Source organism: Euprymna scolopes, chromosome 23 (assembly GCF_053919585.1).
Source record: "Euprymna scolopes isolate OS-2025 chromosome 23, ASM5391958v1, whole genome shotgun sequence".
Taxonomy (NCBI): domain Eukaryota; kingdom Metazoa; phylum Mollusca; class Cephalopoda; order Sepiida; family Sepiolidae; genus Euprymna; species Euprymna scolopes.
The window spans coordinates 11,139,658-11,164,377 of record NC_136504.1 but is presented as its reverse complement, the minus strand read 5'-3'; the positions used below and the strand labels follow the sequence as shown (position 1 = coordinate 11,164,377).

At 30.0% G+C, this 24,720-nt stretch overlaps 1 protein-coding gene across 1 annotated transcript; it reads left to right on the top strand.

The window, feature by feature from the left end:
- The first annotated feature begins 1,074 nt into the window (after positions 1-1,074).
- On the top strand, positions 1,075-24,290 carry LOC145245685 (WAP four-disulfide core domain protein 12-like). Its single transcript, XM_080107238.1, has 5 exons — positions 1,075-1,317; positions 8,917-8,949; positions 14,696-14,767; positions 16,715-16,780; positions 24,154-24,290. Exons 1-4 carry the CDS (start codon positions 1,272-1,274, stop codon positions 16,768-16,770), a joined length of 207 nt encoding a protein of 68 aa, XP_079963364.1. The 5' UTR covers positions 1,075-1,271; the 3' UTR covers positions 16,771-16,780; positions 24,154-24,290.
- The last annotated feature ends 430 nt before the right edge of the window (positions 24,291-24,720 follow it).

Sequence of the window (24,720 nt, the reverse complement as noted above, 5' to 3'; positions counted from 1 at the left end):
AAAATATTTTAACTCTTAATCATCAAAAATTGTTCACTTCATTTTTAATAGATTTTTCAATAATATACGAGATTTACTGCTACAATATTGATAAAAAAAATTACCTTTTGATAATTTCGAGAATAAACTGCCTTTTAAAAAGAATACAAAAAGAAAATTGGTCTAATTTATTATTATTATTATTATTATTATTATTATTATTATTATTATTATTATTATTATTATTGACTAACAAGGAGCTTTCACTTTTTTATTCATTTTGTTATTATTGTTTTCATTGTTCTTCACACAAAGAGAAGGGGTGGACCGCAGGTCAACTGTGTCTTTGTCCTGTAAGTGCCCGCCCATTAGTTGATTAGGATGGGTGCTGTGACGACTAGGAAGCAAATTAACTAACTAAAAAATTCAATAGCATGTGTGTATATATATAAACACGCGATAACCTCAACTTTTCCACCAATTTTCACGAGAATGAAACGCGGAATATTCTGTGTAGCTTAATTGCTATATACATTTTCATAACTTACTATCTAGCTCTACATATGTATTAAGCACTGTTGAAGTAAATACTGAAAAAAAATTTTTTAAAAATATATATATATATTCTTTATTCTGCTGGATGTCAAGTCCAAGACGTACGATTTTGTAGGTAGGTATGCTGTTTATTTTATGCGTCGGCATTACTTATTTACAACAAAACATATATAAAACAATGTCTGCTGCCTAAAATAGTCTGATAATATATGTATGTATATGTCGGTGTGTGTGTGTGTGTGTGTGTGTGTGTGTGTGTGTGTATGTGTGTGTGTGTGTGTGGTGAAGACAAGTTTGAACATATGTCAACAACAACTGTCAACTTCATAATCTTATTAAAAGCAATTATCGTCTTGAAATGTTTTAATCTCCGTAAAATATTTTTTAATAATCCTCTTTAAAAATGAAAATGAAACAATCGCGATAGAAAAGTACACAAATATTTTTACAATTAGTTTTCTTTTGTTTATTGTTTTACCATTTATGATAAGTAATTCGTTCACTTCAATTTCAAAGGAAAGAAAATAAATAAAATAAATGTGTCAAAATAATATGAGGCTTAATCTCCTAGGAGATAATCCTTTGTGATTCAATAGAAACGATAAAGATATATAAACGGTCATGAAATTGTGGAAAATCAGAGAATCGCAAACCTCGATTGGGGAAATTGATTTACTATCTCTACATACCTTATTTAACACCCTGAGAGATTTGACGTCCATTTTAAATCAGTGAAAATGAAATTCGTTGCCGTTTTGATGATGTTTGTCATCTTTTCGATGAGTAAGTAAAAATTGATTGATTTTCGAAGCGAAAAACAAAATAGCGCATTTTCATTCCATTTTCTTGAATCAGTATGAAACGATTTTTACTGGCTTCATTCTTTCTTCTGTTCGTTGAAAATTAGTATGGATTTTTACTTAAATATTTTTCACATTATCGACAGTGTATTCCTTTTAAGAATTTAACTGACATATTGTTCTCTGGTTGGGTCATTTCACCACGCAACTCTTTATTTAGTAGAAATTCTAAGCATAATGACAATAAGAACGAATAACAAGAAATTATAACTCCTTAAAATGACACATTTATGTAAAGTTAAGAATACGTAAAAACCCGTAAGCGTAACATTACACAAAACATAAACATTAGTTTTGAATCAAAGAGAAATAACTTTGCGGTGTCATAGCGCCAGCGTATTTAAAAGATCGTTTCTCTGCATAAAATTTTACTTGAGATGATATTTTACCTGACATTAAGCAGGTGATAATTTTATTACATGTTTGTTAATAAACAACGAATTGTGAAAAGGCTCATGGTATTTTTTCGTTTAATCCATGATCAAGATGTAATCAACCACAATCACAACTTTTATCCGTCAAAAAATACTGGCATTTGTGATGGAATTAATATATATATATATATATATATATATATATATATATATATATATATATATATATATATATATATATATATATATATATATATAATTATTTTCTACTATAGTGCAAAATTTTGTTGAAAATTCAAAGATTCGCGTTTTCTTTTTTATAACCTTCGTTTATTTCCTGGATTTTTTCCATTACAGCTGTTTCATTGATGAGTTGGCAATTTTACGATTCATGTTTCCATAAAAATATTCTGTCCCCACCAACTTCTTCAGATGTTTATCCGTTAGATTTTTACAACAAAAGGTATATTTTTAACATGCTGGACATCGTATTCGGGTAAAAAGATTTCCAAAGCCACGCTTCCTCACTTCCTCCATCTTTTGGTGTTATGTAAAGCATATATATATATATATATATATATATATATATATATATATATATATATATATATATATATATTGCAAACGCGTAAATCTGAAGGTTTTAATTAAACTTTTTTCACTATTCTCCATGCGAATAACATTATATGTCCTTTATTGATTTAACTGAATATGAGACATATTATTCAGGTGACAATTTATGAAAGACAGAATTTCATTTATATTTAAAAAATAATGCTATCATATAATGACAATAATTATTACATGTTGATACAGGAAAACTGTATGACACCGGCTAGTAAAATTCTTATTGATTCAAAAAGGATCAGAGATCAAAATCGTACGTCTTGGACTTGACATCCAGCAGAATAAAGAATATCTGGATTATTATAAAAGTTATTCTTTTAGAGGCGGCGAATTTTAAATTAAAATGAATCAAAAAGAATATTTTCGTTATACAAATATGGAGTCTAGTTCAAAGATCAATTCTTGGCATTTATAATTTATATACAATTTCGGGCATATGGAACGGCGGCTCATGCGTATATGGTGTAATCTAGAGGTCAAATTGTTACAATCGCCAACCTGAACTGTCATCTAAGCTTCAGCCCCTGTCTCATCGACGAAATGTTGCATCCCTCTGCCTGTTCTACAAGTACTTTAACGGTGAATGCTCTGACGAACTGCAAGCACTTGTACCCCCAGGACGTAAATACACCCGACAAACCCGACAAGCAGCTAAATCCCACCCCTTCACAGTAGAGATCCCTAGATGTAAGAGAGCCTTCTACTCCAGTAGTTTCTTCCCCAGAATCGCTAGACTTTGGAATTCCCTTCCGGGTTCCTGCTTCCCCAACTGTACTGACATGCAGAAGTTCAAGTGTAACGTGAACGACATCTTGCTGCACAACTCCCCACATAGTACACCTGTAGCTTATGTCCCTGATAGTAGCCCCCTACCTCAAAGTGACAATGTGCTTTGTTTGGGGTGAAAATGTAATAAAAAAAATCTCAATTCAATGTGACCCACCTCATCAGACCAAGAAAGGAAACGCGATTGAAAAGGGCGTCAATCGCGTTTCCTTTTTTGGTCTGATGAGTTGGGTCACATTGAATTGAGAATCAACTGAAACATGTACGTTTGGATTTAGGCACAGATAAAGAGTGGGGAAAATTGTTGACAGTAGTTTCAGCCAGACGGGTGTTTCTCGTGAAAGATTGGCGAGGGAGGACGAGAGATTGGAGCTCAGACGAGCACTTGCCATGGAAATAACGATAAAACAAAGACAGGCTCGCAACGTCTCTTGTGTGGGAGAGAGGCTGCAGGTAAGAGAAAAGGGCATCCCCCACTAAACCATGAAGTCTTTTTTGTACTCTTGTTGTATTTTAAAGATTCGATTATTAAGATGATGAATGTTCTTTTGTTGTTCATGTTATAAGAAGAGTAAGAGTCTTAGTGAGAGATTAGAGTCTTAATCATGTTGTTGAGATGTTCATATTGTAAGAGTTATTATATAGACCGAGAGATTGGCATTTATGCTTTTGACAGTTCTGTATGAAACGGGAGTGTTTATATAACATAAATAGTTTGACACATATACTTCTAACACATATTCTTTAGATGATGATTTTATCAAATGGTTCTTATACATAAATGGACAATACCTTTTCTCATTGTAATGATGAACACAGAAGACGGCAGTTATTAAAAACATGATTATCATTTATTTCTTCCATATGACCGGTCAATGGCTTTGCATCCAGGAATTCAAAGTTTCTTCTTTACATCTTCTTCTTCTTCTTCTTCTTCTTCTTCTTCTTCTTCTTCTTCTTCTTCTTCTTCTTCTTCTTCTAAAACCCTCTCGCTTCCAGACGGTGCCAAGGTTCGGTCTGAACCTCTCTGTGTCCCTGGTCGGACTCTCGTCTGACTCTCCGACTCCCTCTCTCTCTCTAACTCTCTCTAACTCTCTCTAACTTCGAACTCTTTCCTATATTGAAAAATCACATGTATGTCTGGCCAACGTGACTATAATTCACGTGTCATCAACATGCGCGATTTGCACGTTTTTGAAACATTCTGATTTCCCATTTCCTTTGTTGTTTTAAAAAGGAATTAAACCTACTTATCTAATTCATATAACCTATATTTTATTATTCATTCTACTTAACAATGCGCATAGTTTCCAGCCAAATTTGTATTTATCAAATATTTAGGCTAAAAACAGCCTATCCTGTCTTGACAGAGTGTTACATGAAAAAGGGGACAAGCCTTTTTCATGTAACACTCTGTCAAGACAGGATAGGCTGTTTTTAGCGGGTCCTGCCCAGATGTGGAAGCAGTACTCCATCCTTGAACGTACTTGGCTTTTATTCAGATAGAGAATTGCATCAGCAGTGAGATATCCTCTGGGGCGGTAGAAGGATCCCACCATTTTCCCATCGTCCTTGGCAACAGACCTGATGTAAAGGTCAAACCCAGAAGCTTGTCAAAATATGGAGCCTCCCCAAGACGAGAGCCATCCATTTCAATTGATGCCAGATGGTCATCAGAGCGTTGATGATGTAAAGATATAAGCTTGGTTTTGGATGCATTAAAAGTGACCAGCCACCTCTTTCGCCACTGTACCATGCGCTCAAGATCTGAGGAGAGAGAATCAAAGAGAACTCTGTCATTTATGGCCTTTGATGTGTTGCCATAGATGGTCGTGTCATCAGCATATATGTCAACGAATGATTTAAGTATGTGTTTTGGGAGATCATTGATGTAGATCAGGAAGAGAGTTGGGCCCAGGATGGACCCTGAGGGACTCCAGCATTAATACTGCAGGCCTCTGATTTCTTCCCATCAACTACTACTCTTATGAACCTATAAGAGAGAAATGATTTCATGATTGAGAAAGCATTTCCAGTCATACCGTAGCTGGAAATCTTGTGAAGTAGGCCCTTATGCCATACCTTATCGAAGGCCTTCGATATGTCAAGAGCAATTGCCCTGGAAATGAGGCCTTTGTCAAGAGATTCACTAATCCTATGCGATATAACCGTTAGCACATCCGCTGTAGATCTTGCAGAGCGGAAACCCGCAGCGGCCCTGGCAATGCTTTCAATGTAATTGTTCCAACTCATGTTTCATGTGAACGTTAGGCCAAGGAGTTTGAAAGATGTACTCTCAGATAAAGAGTCGTTTGCCATTTCTTTTGGTGGTAGAGAAGGTTTCTTGTAATTATTGAAAGAAACAAGTTTAGTTTTTGCGGCATTGAACATGACCATCCATTTTGGTCCCCATTCCACTACAGATTGGAGGTCATCCTCTAGTGTTTCTGTCATTTCTTTAGATATGTGTTCATTTGTTTTCCTGTCATGCCTGTTATAGAGTGTGGTGTCATCAGCATATATACCCATCTCAGAGGTCGGGGAGGTCAATTATGAATATTAGGAACAATATAGGTCCAAGGATAGACCCTTGAGGCACTCCCGCATTTATATCATATTGTTTAGATGTACGACCGTCGAGGACAACCTGGATATTTCTCTTATCTAAGAAGGATTTAATTATGTTAAGTATTCTACCAGTGATACCGTATACTGAGCAAATAACCTCATGAGTTTTGGTCAGTGGGGGAATTGTTGATTGCCCATTATTTACTACTGCACTGTTGTAGATTTTCCAGAAGTTAAAAGTTCCTAATTTTTGTGCTTCGATGCGTTTTTAGTGGTTTCAGTAAATTCTCTCTTAGCTGTCGCTATTTCTTTCTTAACGTTACTTCTAGCTTCTATATACTTCTGTCTGTTTGTACTATTCCTCTTTTTATCGGTCTGAAACCTATATGCACATATGTAACCAATAATGTTTGTATTTCATTATATATATATATATATATATATATATATATATATATATATATATATATATATATATATATATATATGCGTCATTTGGGCGGTCGGGCTTCGATCCTGGCTTGAGGCAGTTGCCTGTCTAGCCGCACTGATGAGCTGTGAAACAGGGAAACAGTACTGTATGTGGATGACTAAATATATATATATATATATATATATATATATATATATATATATATATATATATATATATTTCAATCCATAGAATTTAACTTCAATTTTTACATTTATACTCTGCTGTATTTTTATATATTGAATGTGGGGAAAATAGCTTGAGGTACAAATGTCCTCGTGTCTGTCTGTCCTGTGAGTCGCGCGCGTCAAGAAAGAAAGAAAGAGTCCATCATGGCGGCTGGGAAGTTTTGTAGTGAACGAAGTCTCGCGAGATCACGTGTGCGTGTCTTATAACAACAGGTCACTTGTCGGTGGGAGAGGTCGACAAATCATTTGACGTTTGAGAAGCGGCAAAATTAGTGTGGAGAATTTGTGTGGGCAATTTTTGCCTGTTGATCGACCGCATTGAACATTTACCTTTTTGGTTAGGATCGTCTTCAAAATATTATCTTACTGTAATATTTAGTAAGACAATAACTTATTTGATATCTAATTTATGATTTCACCTATATATATATATATATATATATATATATATATATATATATATATATATATATATATATATATATTAGCAAAAGTACCCGTCGTTGACTGGGTTCAAAAAACAGCCTACAGAAAATGGACTCTGATTTATGAAAGTATGATAGGTTATGAAAAGAAAGGGTTGTAAAGAGATAGCTTCGAATTTGGGGGTATCAAAACCAAAGAAAAATATGATGAAAGTAAAAATAAAATAGATGAACCCCATAATTTATTATACCATACCTGTTCACACTGAAACATTTATCACAATATTCTGTGGATCTATATTAAAAAAACCTTGTTAAACTTTGTGACATATTTTCATTCTATGGAGATCAGGCGCGAACGAACACCCCATAATTTTATTATACCATATTTCTTAAAACTGAAACATAATTATCAAAGTATACTTACGCAGATAGATATGAAAAGTCTTTATTAAAGTTTGTGCCTATTTCCATTCTATGGAGGCGCAAACGGAGACCCCACAATTTTATTATACCATCCCTATTTAAGTTAAAACATATTTATCAACGTATTCTTATGTACATCTATGTCAAAAACACTTGTAAACGTTTTAATTTTTAAATTTTTAATTTCCATACTTTGTGGACAAGACGTGAACGCAGAACCCACAATTTTAATGAACCACTGTTCTGCCAGACCAAACATACCCGCTCCTGTGTCTCGATACGTCTTCTATCATCATATGTAATCAGTTTTTTAAAATAGTCAACTATATAGGAGCCTATTTGTGACCAGACACACACACACATTCAGCTTTTTATATATATATATATATATATATATATATATATATATATATATATATATATATATATATATATATATAGTATGTACACACATATACAAACATGTTTGGTTATATATGTTTCAGACCGAAAAAAGAAGTAACATTGCTCCTTTTTTCCTTTTTTCGGTCTGATAAAGTGGTCTTTCTGAATTAAGGTTCCACCGAAACATGTATGTCTTTAAATTTCAACAAAATTATGTACTATATATGCTCTGCCACTATCAAATAGATCCATTGGGCTTTACTCGAATTTAACGGAAATTTAGTTCATATCATACCCGTCTCTATCCGTCGAATGAAAGCGATATACATTGAAATGAACAATATTACAAAAATAAATATTAATTCAACTATATATATGTGTGTTTGTGTATATATATATATATATATATATATATATATATATATATATTATACATTAAAAGGTAGAGAACACTCATTATAACGCCAGAGTAAAATGTAATTTTAAATGTTTTGTATAATGTTATATTCATGTTTTTTAGGTTAAGTCAACCTAAAATAAATATGAACGAATGTGTGATATTCATTTATTTTTATTATAATATAATACTAGTGGGGGAGGGGCTTTGCCCGGACGTAAAATACGCTTAAATATGATATTTGAATTCGTCCACATTTCTTATATATTATTATAGAGTCGTGATTTCAAAAGTGAAAAAAAGCATTTAGATGACATCAGCTTGAATCGAAACCGAAGCTACAGCACACAAAGCTGATGACGTTACCACTATACCAACGTGACAGACATATAAGTTTGTTAAAATTAGAAATAAACTAAGATGAATTTACAAAATGTTACATTGCTTAATGATTTTTTGTTTTTCAATTTTGACCGATTTTGAACCCCCTTCAAAGCAATTTCAGCCGAGAACGACCCGTAAAAATTCAATTATCTAAGGCCCCTAACGCCGTTCTGTGACTTTTAGTTTCGGAGTGAAATAGAGTTTGAAAATATGGAGAGAGAGAGAGAGAGAGAGAGAGAGAGAGAGAGACAGACAGACAGACAGACAGACAGACAGACAGACAGACAGACCTACAAACATATAGCCGTTTATATATTAGATTTGTGATTTTTAATAAGTACAGATTTATAACGTAAAATAACCTTTTGCCACAAGTTCATTTATGATTCACAATTCTATTGTCTATTCATATTTATTATTCTTTTGTGTTATTAAACCATGATTTATATTCATTAAATTCTACTTTATTATTTTTCTTTTTCTTTTTGCAGTTCCTGGAAATGTCACGTTTGCTTATAAAGATGGTAAGTAATAATGTTTTATTCTGTTTTTTACAATAAAAAATCTATTTTGTGAGAGGCGTAATGGATAACAATGCAGACTATGGAGTTATTTAAGCTGAAGCAAACTATAATCGAATGTATTTCATTTATTTACGTTCTAATAAAATCCAGGAATATATGAATCCTTAATTCACCCCTGGACTATGTGTAAGATAGCTGCTGGTGGCTTACTCCTAAATTTTACCATCATTTTAATGATCCATTATGTCATAAATAAAATATATTAATGCATTGGAATATAAAATCCTTACATCCAAGATTACGTGTACACAATACAGTAAAGTTGTTTTTCACTGTATTGTGTAAAGTAGATATTAAATAAGTATAACTAACTGCCACTGAATAAAATAAACCACAGCAAACAGTATACTACTCACCAACAGATTCGGCACTACATAAAATAATCCACTCACTCAATAAATTAAAAATATTACAACTCGGTTAAATATGCAAAATAGCTTCCCGCACCTGTGATCACACAGGTGTGACCTTAAATAACCATGTAACTGTTGATGGGTTGTTAAGCAAACAAAACAACAAACAACAAGAAAATTACCTAAAAATCGTGACGTCATAAACACAAACGACATATACATTCAAGAACCGCTAAAACGTTAGTTTCAGCTTTGTATCTCTAGTGTGTATCGCCATATATCCGAAACCTTTATTCCTCAAGTACTGAAAAGATATATTATAGGGAATTTGCAATATGTGTACGATTAAGTTTATAATATTGAAATTAAAAATTTAAAGAAAACGATATGCATATAGAAGCAGCATAACCAAAAACACAACAAAACAATTAGAACCAAAAAAATCAAACCAAATGGGAACATATACAAAAATAGTTTACCGCAAAATCTGCATGACCTGAAAGAATGGTTAATGGATCGTTAAACATAAACAAACACACAAGACTAAACCCCATTTATTTTCCGACTATTATCCTAATCTTTTATAGTTTTTGTTTTCACGATGTTTCGACCAACTATTCCTCTGGCCTTCGTCAGGTGGTTAAACGCGACGGGATAGAAATGCCGAATCTTCAACTGTATCTTCAGGAATTACTGCCTATACAGTAAAACATTGGACATTCGTATCCCGTAGCGGTTAACAACCTGACGAAGTCTAGAAGAATAGTTGGCCGAAACGTCGTTAAAACAACAACTATAAAAGACGAGGATAATAGTCCGCAAATAAATAAATAAAATATACAAATTACTCATCGCAAAAGAATTCCAATAAACAAATAAACAAATCATAAGTTTAATTATATATGAAATGTGTCTTGTGGAAATATTTATATTTGCTCCATCATATATACCCCCCCACTCCGTCAATGATTCTCCAAAATGCATCTTGATCAAATTTTTTTTTTTTTTTTTACGCAGTGATCACCACTTATCAAGGCCCGGAAGCCACTCAGGGATAAGGGTTATTGCAAGTACATTACGTTAGTGTGGAGATTTGATGAAGTGTTTACTTAAGGGGGCGGTTCATTAGGAATTTGTTAACGTTGGACTTGAAGACATCCAAGTTGTAGTCCGGTGGGAAGCAGGCAGACGGAACAGAGTTCCACAGGCGTGCAGTTCTAAGAAAGAATTGAAACGTGTTAACTTTTTCCTGAGAAAAATTACATAATGTTATGTGATAAGAGATTATCTTTGGTTGCCCATCGTCTTTTATAGGTGCTAATTGCGGACACCTGTATATATTTTATGCATGTGCAGTTGAGGATGTAGTTGGATGTGTGATAGTGAGAGTCTTCGCGTGTTTCTATGCTTACCTTTGTCTCTCTCTCTCTCTCTATGCGTACGCGTGTAATGAGTGTCTCTCCATGTCTGTAGGTTTAACATGATATTTCTATCCATAATTAGACACATTTGACGTGTCTTTTGGTAAAACGTGATGTTGCTAGTCTCAGTCTTTTTATAACAAAATGTAATTCGTTTCGGATAAACACTGCATTTTACCAGATTACATTCACTGTTTATGTTAATATTCAATGTTAACTAAAAACGGAGTGAAAAATATAAGTGTACAACATGCAAGTTTTGTTCATTTTGTTGACTCCAAAACATTTGTTTTCATCTATGATTACTTTGAAAATATTTTTTAAAAGAGGCAATTATTTTATGGAAATTTAAAATAATGATTCTAATTATTTTATGGATATTTAAAATAAAGATTCTAATTATTTTATGGAATTTAAAATAATGATTTTAATTATTTTATGGAAATTTAAAATAATGATTCTAATTATTTTATTGAAATTTAAAATAATGATTCTAATTATTTTATGGAAATTTAAAATAATGATTTTAATTATTTTATGGAAATTTAAAATAATGATTCTAATTATTTTATGGAAATTTAAAATAATGATTCTAATTATTTTATGGAATTTAAAATAATGATTCTAATTATTTTATTGAAATTTAAAATAATGATTCTAATTATTTTATGGAAATTTAAAATAATGATTCTCATTATTTTATGGAAATTAAAAATAATGATTCTAATTATTTTATGGAAATTTAAAATAATGATTCTAATTATTTTATGGAAATTTAAAATAATGATTCTAATTATTTTATGGAAATTTAAAATAATGATTCTAATTATTTTATGGAAATTTAAAATAATGATTCTAATTATTTTATTGAAATTTAAAATAATGATTCTAATTATTTTATGGAAATTTAAAATAATGATTCTAATTATTTTATGGAAATTTAAAATAATGATTCTAATTATTTTATGAAATTTAAAATAATGATTTTAATTATTTTATGGAAATTTAAAATAATGATTCTAATTATTTTATGGAAATTTAAAATAATGATTCTAATTATTTTATGGAATTTAAAATAATGATTCTAATTATTTTATGGAAATTTAAAATAATGATTCTAATTATTTTATGGAAATTTAAAATAATGATTCTAATTATTTTATGGAAATTTAAAATAATGATTCTAATTATTTTATGGAAATTTAAAATAATGATTCTCATTATTTTATGGAAATTTAAAATAATGATTCTAATTATTTTATGGAAATTTAAAATAATGATTCTAATTATTTTATGGAAATTTAAAATAATGATTCTAATTATTTTATGGAAATTTAAAATAATGTTTTTAATTATTTTATGGAAATTTAAAATAATGATTTTAATTATTTTATGGAAATTTAAAATAATGATTCTAATTATTTTATGGAAATTTAAAATGATGATTCTAATTATTTTATGGAAATTTAAAATAATGATTTTAATTATTTTATGGAAATTTAAAATAATGATTCTAATTATTTTATGGAAATTTAAAATAATGATTCTAATTATTTTATGGAAATTTAAAATAATGATTTTAATTATTTTATGGAAATTTAAAATAATGATTCTAATTATTTCATGGAAATTTAAAATAATGATTTTAATTATTTTATGGAAATTTAAAATAATGATTTTAATTATTTTATGGAAATTTAAAATAATGATTCTAATAATTTTATGGAAATTTAAAATAATGATTCTCATTATTTTATGGAAATTTAAAATAATGATTCTAATTATTTTATGGAAATTTAAAATAATGATTCTAATTATTTTATGGAAATTTAAAATAATGATTCTAATTATTTTATGGAAATTAAAAATAATGATTCTAATTATTTTATGGAAATTTAAAATAATGATTTTAATTATTTTATGGAAATTTAAAATAATGATTCTAATTATTTTATGGAAATTTAAAATAATGATTCTCATTATTTTATGGAAATTTAAAATAATGATTTTAATTATTTTATGGAAATTTAAAATAATGATTCTAATTATTTTATGGAAATTTAAAATAATGATTCTAATTATTTTATGGAAATTTAAAATAATGATTCTAATTATTTTATGGAAATTTAAAATAATGATTCTAATTATTTTATGGAAATTTAAAATAATGATTCTAATTATTTTATGGAAATTTAAAATAATGATTTTAATTATTTTATGGAAATGTAAAATAATGATTTTAATTATTTTATGGAAATTTAAAATAATGATTCTCATTATTTCATGGAAATTTAAAATAATGATTCTAATTATTTTATGGAAATGTAAAATAATGATTCTAATTATTTTATGGAAATTTAAAATAATGATTCTCATTATTTTATGGAAATTTAGAATAATGATTCTAATTATTTTATGGAAATTTAAAATAATGATTCTAATTATTTTATGGAAATTTAAAATAATGATTCTAATTATTTTATGGAAATTTAAAATAATGATTCTCATTATTTTATGGAAATTTAAAATAATGATTTTAATTATTGTTTGGAAATTTAAAATAATTATTCTCATTATTTTATGGAAATTTAAAATAATGATTCTGATTATTTTATGGAAATTTAAAATAATGATTCTAATTATTTTATGGAAATTTAAAATAATGATTCTCATTATTTTATGGAAATTTAAAATAATGATTCTAATTATTTTATGGAAATTTAAAATAATGATTCTAATTATTTTATGGAAATTTAAAATAATGATTCTAATTATTTTATGGAAATTTAAAATAATGATTTTAATTATTTTATGGAAATTTAAAATAATGATTCTAATTATTTTATGGAAATTTAAAATAATGATTCTAATCAAAACATCAATCTCAAGAGAATATATTTTTAATCTCATCCATCTTTGTCGCGCTTAGTTGTTCTTGTTAATAAAGATTAATATTTTAAAAACTACATTAGCAATTATTAACAAAGTGATGATTGTGATAACAGCTTTAAATATAAAATCTTGACCATAATTCTGAATACATTGTGGCAATAGTCCTGAATATATCACTGTGACAAAATCGTTGAATATGATTGTGAAAATAACTCTGAATATATGGTTTTGACAATAATCCTTAATATATGATTATTATAATAGTCCTGAATAAAGTATTTTGCTAACATCCCTGATTATATGAGTGTGATAATAATCCTGAATATATGGTTATGACAATAATAGCCATGAATATATGATTTTCGCAATATCCCAGACTATTTGATTGAGAAAATACTACTGAAGATTGTGATAAAATATATGATTATGACAATTGTCTTGAATATATAATTGTATCAATAGACCTAAATATATGACTATAACAATAGTTATGAATATATGGTCGTAACTACAGTTCTGAATATATGACTGTTACAATGGCCTTGAGTTTATTATTGTTATGATAGTCCTAAATAAATGATTGTACCAATAGTCCTCAATATATACTTGGGATATTCCTGAATATAAGATTGCATTAATATCACTGGCTATGAAAATAGTACTGAATACGATTGTGACAATAGTCTTTAATAGATGATTATGGCAATAGTTCTGAATATATGATTGTGATAATAACCCACGATATATGATTTATATAGACCTGAATATATGATCAGGACATGTCCTGAATACATGATAAGTCCTAAATATTTGATTATGACATATATAATTTTGACAATAGGCCTGATTATATATACCTAAAATGTAGGTTGGATTGATTCAAGTATTTTTAAGTCATTTAAAGGTGCAATTTTCTATCAAACCTAAGTTTAAAATGGCGCCTTCGATGGCTCAAGTTTGAAATAGTATTTTTGTTGCTGAATGTGAAGTTTGACGTTGATACTGTTCTCTTCTTTATAGATCGCTGCCCGCGCAATGTGTACTTAGAAAGAAGAATAAGGGGGTGCTATTCAGATGATAACTGTGGTGAAGGTAAGTATAAGCAAATGGATGTGAAAATATCTCATTGTAATGCAAATGTTTCTGCAACCGAAACTACTTCACATATCTCAAAAATTGTTTGAACTGGTGTCAGATAAACAAACTATTCTTTTTCCGTTGATCTCAGCATTGCACTCGGTCATCTTTGACTCCTCTTTATCACTGGACTATTACTACTTAGTTATCAGATGCGAAGATTGTGATTATGCAACCCTAGTTTCACTATACACTCCTTATTATGTCGATACGCTTTCAGAATGATTTTTAATACTGGTGTTAGATAAATAAACCTAAATCGAGTATTTCCCTGCTGATCCCAGCTTCTGGTCTTTTTTGGATTTTTTTCATTCCACTGGACTTAATCACTCCTTGGTTATCAGACATAGAGTTGAGAATATGGAACCCTTACTTCACTCTACACTCCTTATAACTAATTTGTTTATTAATATTGTTTTATATTTAAATAGCTGGAATATATTCTATTTAGTTTTATCTATCGGTAGATAGAATTGCTTGATTAATTATTATTTTTATTGTTTCTTTTTATATCGTTTTTAATTTTAATTTTGATTTTACTATTTTTATTTATGTATATATTTTTAACAAAAATATTTGTCATATATTTTATTCATTCGTTTAGTTTTATTAAATTGTTAGAGATAGATTGCGCCATCCCGGATTTTTTAAAAAATTTATTTTTACTTTTTTTTTTTTTTAACATTATCAAGATCTTAGCAGTTCATATTTACTGATATTTTTTGCATTTTATTTCAAGCGAAGTTCTCAGAAATTAAGCCCCCCCTCTCTCTCTCTCTCTCTCTCTCTCTCTCTCTCTCTCTCTCTCTCTCTCTCTCTCTCTCTCTGGGGCTAGCAATTAATCTCTATATGAGGCACATTGATATCCGAATATTCCGTTAAAAGTTCCCATTTACCTCTCAAACATTGAGTTTGTAAAGAAGTTTTTTTGTTGTTGTTTTTTCACAGTGATTACCACTTATCAAGGCCCGGAAGCCACTCAGGGATAAGGGTTATTGCAAGTACATTACGTTAGTGTGGAGATTTGATGAAGTGTTTACTTAAGGGGGCGGTTCATCAGGAATTTGTTAACGTTGGACTTGAAGACATCCAAGTTGTAGTCCAGTGGGAAGCAGGCAGACGGAACAGAGTTCCACAGGCGTGCAGTTCTAAGAAAGAAGCTTTATTGAGAACATACTTCTCCTCTTCTCAATTGACCAGTTAAATATGTTATGGAATACTTTTATTGTGATCTCTTGGTTTTACCCGATTTAATCACCCGAAGAAGGCCAGGGGATGAGTTTGTCCGAGACGTGGTGAAACAACAACAACTATGAAGATGAGTGTAACAGCTCGCAAAATAATAAACACACAAATTATAAAGCCTCATCTCAAAGGATTCCAAAAATATAATAATAATATCACGTCATCTATGTCTCGTGGATGTATATATGGCGTAGTGATTTTTATTTTATTATGGTGATAAGGTCAGCAGCCTTTTCACATACTCTTTTAAGTGTACTATTTTCAGTTGATTATTCAATAATTCTGTGCATCGTTTTCGGTCCTCTCATAATATTCCACATTCATCTGATTATTCCGTCTTTCTCGAGTGGCTTTCGACCTTGATAATTTGTGACTTATTAATAACAATCAAAGTTCGAAATCAAAATTACATTTATTCCAATTTGATTATTACACATTTTGGTTCTCATGTAGTTGTTGTATCCCTTATTCGTTTTGTTTTGTTTTGTTTTTGTTTTTTTTTCACGCCAAATTCTGTACAGGTGTATGTCAGCGAGAAAAGGCGAACGTAGAATTAAGGTGGCAACAACTAAATAAGAACCCAGTTATTTTTTTTTTAAGTTACAACCTTGATTTTAATTTCAAAGGTTATGAATGTTTGCTTTTATTTCGTTTCAGGCAAGATTTGCTGTTTTTATGGATGTTTCAGCAAGTGTGTGACCCCAGTGAAATAGTTGTTTTGATGTAAGTTTATCTTCTAGCAATTACATTTCCATGATTTATTTTCTTTCAGTGTAAGCTTATGTTCACATGCGGAGTGATTACGCTCTTATCCAATGAAAACACTTTGCGTGATGTGCAATTCCGCTGGACTATTTATGCCGTTTCCTGTTTTCTAGAGAGTCGGACACAAAGTTTCAAAGTGTACAGATATGCAGCGTACCAATCTAACTTTCGAGCGTCTTGAAGCTCTTTTCTTAATGTCAAATCTTTTCATATCATTTGAGGGGGGGGGCGAAGTAAAAATGTAACATGAAGTTGAGATAAAAATGTTTAAAAAAAGAAATTGCTATTTGAACTCACTGTGACTGAGCGTATTTCTATTTTACAACTTTTAGATGCATGAGAAGTTATTTTAAAGAAAACTGTGATAGACATAGAATCTGTCTCGGCACAGGCTGAAAGACAGAAAAAGAAAAAAAAATGAGGTCAAGATGGCGACTGTTGCCTTTTAAAGCTTCCGGTCACGCGTAGATCTCGAACAGTCTCGTGTGGTATATGCACATTGAGTGTGCCTGAAACATTATAAACGGCGAGTCGCTGGAAGAAGTGGAATAGCGTTTAAGACATGCGAATAGAGAACGTAAATGTGTATCTCGTGTTGTGAACAACGAACTCTACTCGACTTGTGACTAGCGAACCTCTGCTTGACGTTTTAACCAAAAAGTTTTGTTGCTTTGCGTTAGACAAAGACTTCTGATACAAAAACAAAACAAACAAAAAACAACTACAATCGATATTCTAAATAAGCGTCTATACTAGAATTTAGCAATGAAAGTGGTAGTTTAAAATTCAGCGCGGCAGCCCAACGTAAATGCTATTTCAAACTGACGCTTGGCAGACTAACAGAAATGCTATTTAAGATTTGATATTACAGACCGACACACGGACCTCTTAAAGAGATACTTGGATATACATACCGAAGGATTGATGTTACATTTTTTTATTTAAATAGTGTATGTTTAAAGAAAATTGGGAGGTTCTACTTATAGACACTGGCGATAAGGAACTAACCAATAAAGTAGAGCCACGTTCTGCTAGCAATCAATCAGAAACCTGAATCGCCCCATAAAAATATTGAATCTTAGAATTCCCGTTCATAAGTTTTCGTGTCCACACGAGAAAGATTTTTGCTCTTCGTCTGTAAACTTTTTAAAGTTCAAAACATAGAGATTAGCTACCCACCGGAAACTCGCTTTCATCTCATGGGTTTATACAGATTAGTTACGAATCGTACTTTAGAATCAAAATACATAAGGATAGGTATAATGACAGTGGAATTCCAATAATTTTAGTAGAAACTGGACTCTTGACAATTAATTTAAAAAGCTACTTGGAAAATATACCCGGTGTACCAAATGCGAGAAAGTTTAAAAGCATTACACTTAAAGGGATGGTTAGAATCTTAAAAAGATCTTTTCGTTGGAATGTATGAGATAGCGGGTAAATGCTTGACATCCGGTAAAATGCACCATCCCCAATTTGAACAAAATAAAAAAATATTGTTAAAATACAGATAACCATACCGTAGAATCAACATCCTCAATAACAGACATATCAATACATAGACATATCAATAGATAGACGTATCAATAGATAGACATATCAATAGATAGACATATCAATAGATAGACATATCAATAGAAAGACATATCAATAGATAGACGTATCAATAGATAGACATATCAATACATAGACATATCAATAGATAGACGTATCAATAGATAGACATATCAATAGATAGACATATCAATAGATAGACATATCAATAGATAGACGTATCAATAGATAGACATATCAATAGATAGACATATCAATAGATAGACATATCAATAGATAGACGTATCAATAGATAGACATATCAATAGATAGACGTATCAATAGATAGACGTATCAATAGATAGACATATCAATAGATAGACGTATCAATAGATAGACATATCAATAGATAGACATATCAATAGATAGACATATCAATAGATAGACATATCAATAGATAGACGTATCAATAGATAGACATATCAATAGATAGACATATCAATAGATAGACGTATCAATAGATAGACATATCAATAGATAGACATATCAATAGAAAGACATATCAATAGATAGACATATCAATAGATAGACATATCAATAGATAGACATATCAATAGCAGACATATCAATAGATAGACATATCAATAGATAGACATATCAATAGATAGACATATCAATAGATAGACGTATCAATAGATAGACATATCAATAGATAGACATATCAATAGATAGACGTATCAATAGATAGACATATCAATAGATAGACATATCAATAGATAGACATATCAATAGAAAGACATATCAATAGATAGACGTATCAATAGATAGACATATCAATAGATAGACATATCAATAGATAGACATATCAATAGATAGACATATCAATAGAAAGACATGTCAATAGATAGACGTATCAATAGATAGACATATCAATAGATAGACATATCAATAGATAGACATATCAATAGATAGACATATCAATAGATAGACATATCAATAGATAGACATATCAATAGCAGACATATCAATAGATAGACATATCAATAGATAGACATATCAATAGATAGACATATCAATAGATAGACATATCAATAGATAGACATATCAATAGATAGACATATCAATAGATAGACATATCAATAGCAGACATATCAATAGATAGACATATCAATAGATAGACATATCAATAGATAGACATATCAATAGATAGACGTATCAATAGATAGACATATCAATAGATAGACATATCAATAGATAGACGTATCAATAGATAGACATATCAATAGATAGACATATCAATAGATAGACATATCAATAGAAAGACATATCAATAGATAGACGTATCAATAGATAGACATATCAATAGATAGACATATCAATAGATAGACATATCAATAGATAGACATATCAATAGAAAGACATGTCAATAGATAGACGTATCAATAGATAGACATATCAATAGATAGACATATCAATAGATAGACATATCAATAGATAGACATATCAATAGATAGACATATCAATAGATAGACATATCAATAGCAGACATATCAATAGATAGACATATCAATAGATAGACATATCAATAGATAGACATATCAATAGATAGACATATCAATAGATAGACATATCAATAGATAGACGTATCAATAGATAGACATATCAATAGATAGACATATCAATAGATAGACATATCAATAGAAAGACATATCAATAGATAGACGTATCAATAGAAAGACATATCAATAGATAGACGTATCAATAGATAGACATATCAATAGATAGACATATCAATAGATAGACATATCAATAGATAGACATATCAATAGAAAGACATATCAATAGATAGACATATCAATAGAAAGACATATCAATAGATAGACGTATCAATAGATAGACATATCAATAGATAGACATATCAATAGATAGACATATCAATAGCAGACATATCAATAGATAGACATATCAATAGAAAGACATATCAATAGAAAGACATATCAATAGATAGACATATCAATAGATAGACGTATCAATAGATAGACATATCAATAGATAGACATATCAATAGATAGACATATCAATAGATAGACATATCAATAGAAAGACATATCAATAGATAGACGTATCAATAGATAGACATATCAATAGATAGACATATCAATAGATAGACATATCAATAGAAAGACATATCAATAGATAGACGTATCAATAGATAGACATATCAATAGATAGACATATCAATAGATAGACATATCAATAGCAGACATATCAATAGAAAGACATATCAATAGATAGACATATCAATAGATAGACATATCAATAGATAGACATATCAATAGATAGACATATCAATAGATAGACATATCAATAGCAGACATATCAATAGATAGACATATCAATAGATAGACATATCAATAGATAGACATATCAATAGATAGACATATCAATAGATAGACATATCAATAGATAGACATATCAATAGCAGACATATCAATAGATAGACATATCAATAGCAGACATATCAATAGATAGACGTATCAATAGCAGACATATCAATAGATAGACATATCAATAGCAGACATATCAATAGATAGACATATCAATAGATAGACATATCAATAGATAGACATATCAATAGAAAGACATATCAATAGATAGACATATCAATAGATAGACATATCAATAGATAGACATATCAATAGATAGACATATTGATAGATAGACATATCAATAGATAGACATATTGATAGATAGACATATCAATAGCAGACATATCAATAGAAAGACATATCAATAGATAGACGTATTGATAGATAGACATACTGTCAATGAAATGCTACATCCCTCTGCCTGTTTTACAAGTGCTCCAACGAACTACAAGACTTTGTAAAACCTCGACGTAAATACCCCCGACAAACTCGACAAGCAGCAAAATCCCTCCCTTCACAGTAGAAATTCCTAGATGTAACAAAAGCCTTCTACTCTAACAGTTTCTTTACCATGACTACTAGACTTTGGAATTCCTTTCAGGGTTCATGCATCCCTGGTTGTAATGGCCTTGTTTGAGGTGAAAATGCAATAAAAAAAATTGTTTTTAATGCTGAATGACCGACATATTGAATGATCGACATATTGAATGATCGACATATTGAATGACCGACATATTGAATGATCGACATATTGAATGATCGACATACTGAATGATCGACATATTGAATGATCGACATATTGAATGATCGACATAGCTAAGGATGTACATTCAGAAGGATCGACATGCCGAGGGATAAATATACCTAATGATAGACATACCAAAGGATTGACATATTGAAGGATTGATATGCCAATAGAAACGGGGTCGGTTTTAGCTATTGCGGAGACCTGTGCAAAAATGATTGCACGGTGTCCTTTGTGGGTATAGATAAGAATTTGTGATAAAGAATTATAGCTGTAAATTAAGATTTTGAAGAAAACAATTAATTTTTCTTTACATTTTATTTCCTTTTTCCGTCAAGTACAAAACATGTTCAAAATAACTTTACTTTACAAACTTTATAAAAATTGTTTTTTTCTACATAAATCACGTTTAATGGCAAGAATTGTCAAGTTGTTTAATTTATCTTCGTGAATTGTTGACCTCAAGTAATTCTTGATTAGTTTGGGGCGGATACTACAGTTACAAGTATTGTTAAAAATATTCTGAGCGCAGCAAAGTAGTTTAAGATTTAATTAATCATCAAAATCCTGTTTTCTTATGAATAGGGATTGAGCGACAAAATCCTCTCGATTCCTATATCACAGGCAAGGAACAAAATTACCCTCATAACTGATTAAAATTTAATCACGTGATATTAAAAAAGTTTATATTGTTTAAAATAAAAAAGTTCTATTTATATTGTTTAAATTATTTTATAAAAGTTCTGTATAAAATCTTTATTAATATTTTTAATTTGCAATGTAATTTTATAACTACAATTCGAATAATCCTATGTATTTTGAAAAAAAAACGTATACAACCGATTATGGTTCAATTTATTTATTTTGTTACTAGGTAAAAAAAGAGAAAAGTTGGGAATAGAGAAACTTTTGGAACACATATTATGGAATCCATGTGACGAAGAAGGGAAAGGGGAAAGTTTTTCCTCATATAATCAAAAGCATTCGTGAACGATATTTGTTTTTTTAATCCGTTTATATTGTTTAAAGTTAAACATTATGAAGTTTATATTGTTTAAAATTATAAAAATTTCTATTTAAATTGTTTAAAAATTTAAAAATGTGTATACATTGTTTAAAATAAATAAAAAGTGTTTATTATTTTTAAAAAAGGTTCTGTTTATATTGTTTATTTTTGAAAAAGAAGTTTTGCTTATTTAAAGCTGTTAACTTCTGAAATGCGGATGCTATTGTTTACATATTGCTTGCATAGTAACATAACGGTGATTAGGGGAATTTGTTTCTTTTATGTGATATAGGGATCGAGAGTATTTTGCCACTTTGCAATCTTTCCATTATATCTTGTTTGCCTTAAATGGTCTTGCTGACCAACATGATAATTGTGAGTGGAGGGGGGACATAAGTCTACAACTTATAGCACTGAAGACCAACCTTACTCCGCTAAGTTTCTTTGCTCAAACTCAGGCTGATGAAGAATTGTCCAGTTAAATTCAATAATTTGCATTTAGGATCAGAACAGGGCTATGAAAGGCCGACCCTCGATAGAAATACTAATGCATAGAACAACATATAGGAGCTCTTTGGTGCTACTAAAGCGTGGTTTCTACTCTCAATTTCTGTTCCTACCTAAATATGGATTATTCTCCCAAAAATAATAATAAATAAACGAGAAAAACAAATAATGTAATATTCCCCTTCCAAGTAGATTCAACCATTTTCAATTATAAAACATAGAAAAAATATAACTAAACACGCATATCCTCCCGAGATGTTATTAAGATGGTGTTATTCTAGAGTGGTACACAGTGAGGAAACAGCAACACACTATCTCCTTCAACGTGGTCTCCTGGTTGAGTAAAAAAAAATTTTGCTGCAAATGCGATGGGCTAGTGATTTTTACAAGCAAAGAAACCACCTGATTCGGAGCTATTTGTGGATAAAATCCGGGATTCACGAAAAGATTCACGCTTTGCTGACTTTCGTCTGCATAAAAATGATTTCAAATTGTTTGCTACGTCATGTGATGTGGAAAGTAAAAACAGTGTCGCAATACTTTCAAATAGAATCGATGGAAATACAGTGTGACGATCCAAACATTAATTCCAAAGATATTTCGTATCTTTGTTTGAAAATACGTATCAATGTGAACAACTGTTTCCAAATGGAAGCAAACTAAGAACAACTTAAGAACACGATTGACTGATAGACATCTTGGTGATATCTTGCTCTTTGCATCGACAAATTTGAAACTAAATACTGAGACTCTCTCAGTTAATAAAAATGAACAAGTTTCACATTAATTCTTTGGTTATTTGTGATAGCATAAACGCCGCTACTATGTATTCAATTGAATAATAGTTTAGCAATTATATCGATCTGTTATTAATAAAAAAATATTTATATAGTATCTTTTTACAATGAAGCATAACACTAAGCTACATCACAGATTTTTCAACGTTAAATGGTCTACTTTATATATGCATAAAGAGAAAACTTATTGCTTTCCTTGTTATTTAGAGAGCTCTCCTAGGGGAGATAACTATTGTTATAAAATTACACGTATATCTTATGTTTTCGATACAATTTAACTGTGTTTCTGATAATGTTTTTCTTCTTTCTTGCAGATCCTGGGTTTTTTTTTTTTTTTTGTTGTTTTGGTTTTTTTTTTTTAGGGTGTGCTAAGAATGAAAAGAACATTTTTATTTTTTGTATGAAACAAAACAAAATATCAATTAAAAAAATAATAAAATCTAAATCAATCGATATGTTCGTGACTTTGTTTTTATTACATTTTCCTATGTTTTAGTGCTTTACTATAAGAATTCATTGTGTGTCATAATGAGTTAACCGTCTGTGACAACGTGAGAATATTTGTTTGATTCAAGCGTCATATTAAGCTTTGTTGGTTTAGTAAATTCAAAATAACGTCACTTGAATTATATTCAAGTTATCTCCCCTGAACTATGCTGGAAACGACTGAAAATGATTCTTTAGTTTTTAAACAGGAAAAAGAATCGCACATTCGTGGCGTGAGATTCGACATAAAAACATTTCTGTTTTGTTTGTACTCTGAAGACGGTGTGTATCTCTGTTTGGCTTGCTGTTTGTTTTACATGGTTTTACACTGCTGATGTTGCATTGTTCGTTTCAGTTATTAATTAGAATAATTCCATGTGCATAGACTTGTGTTT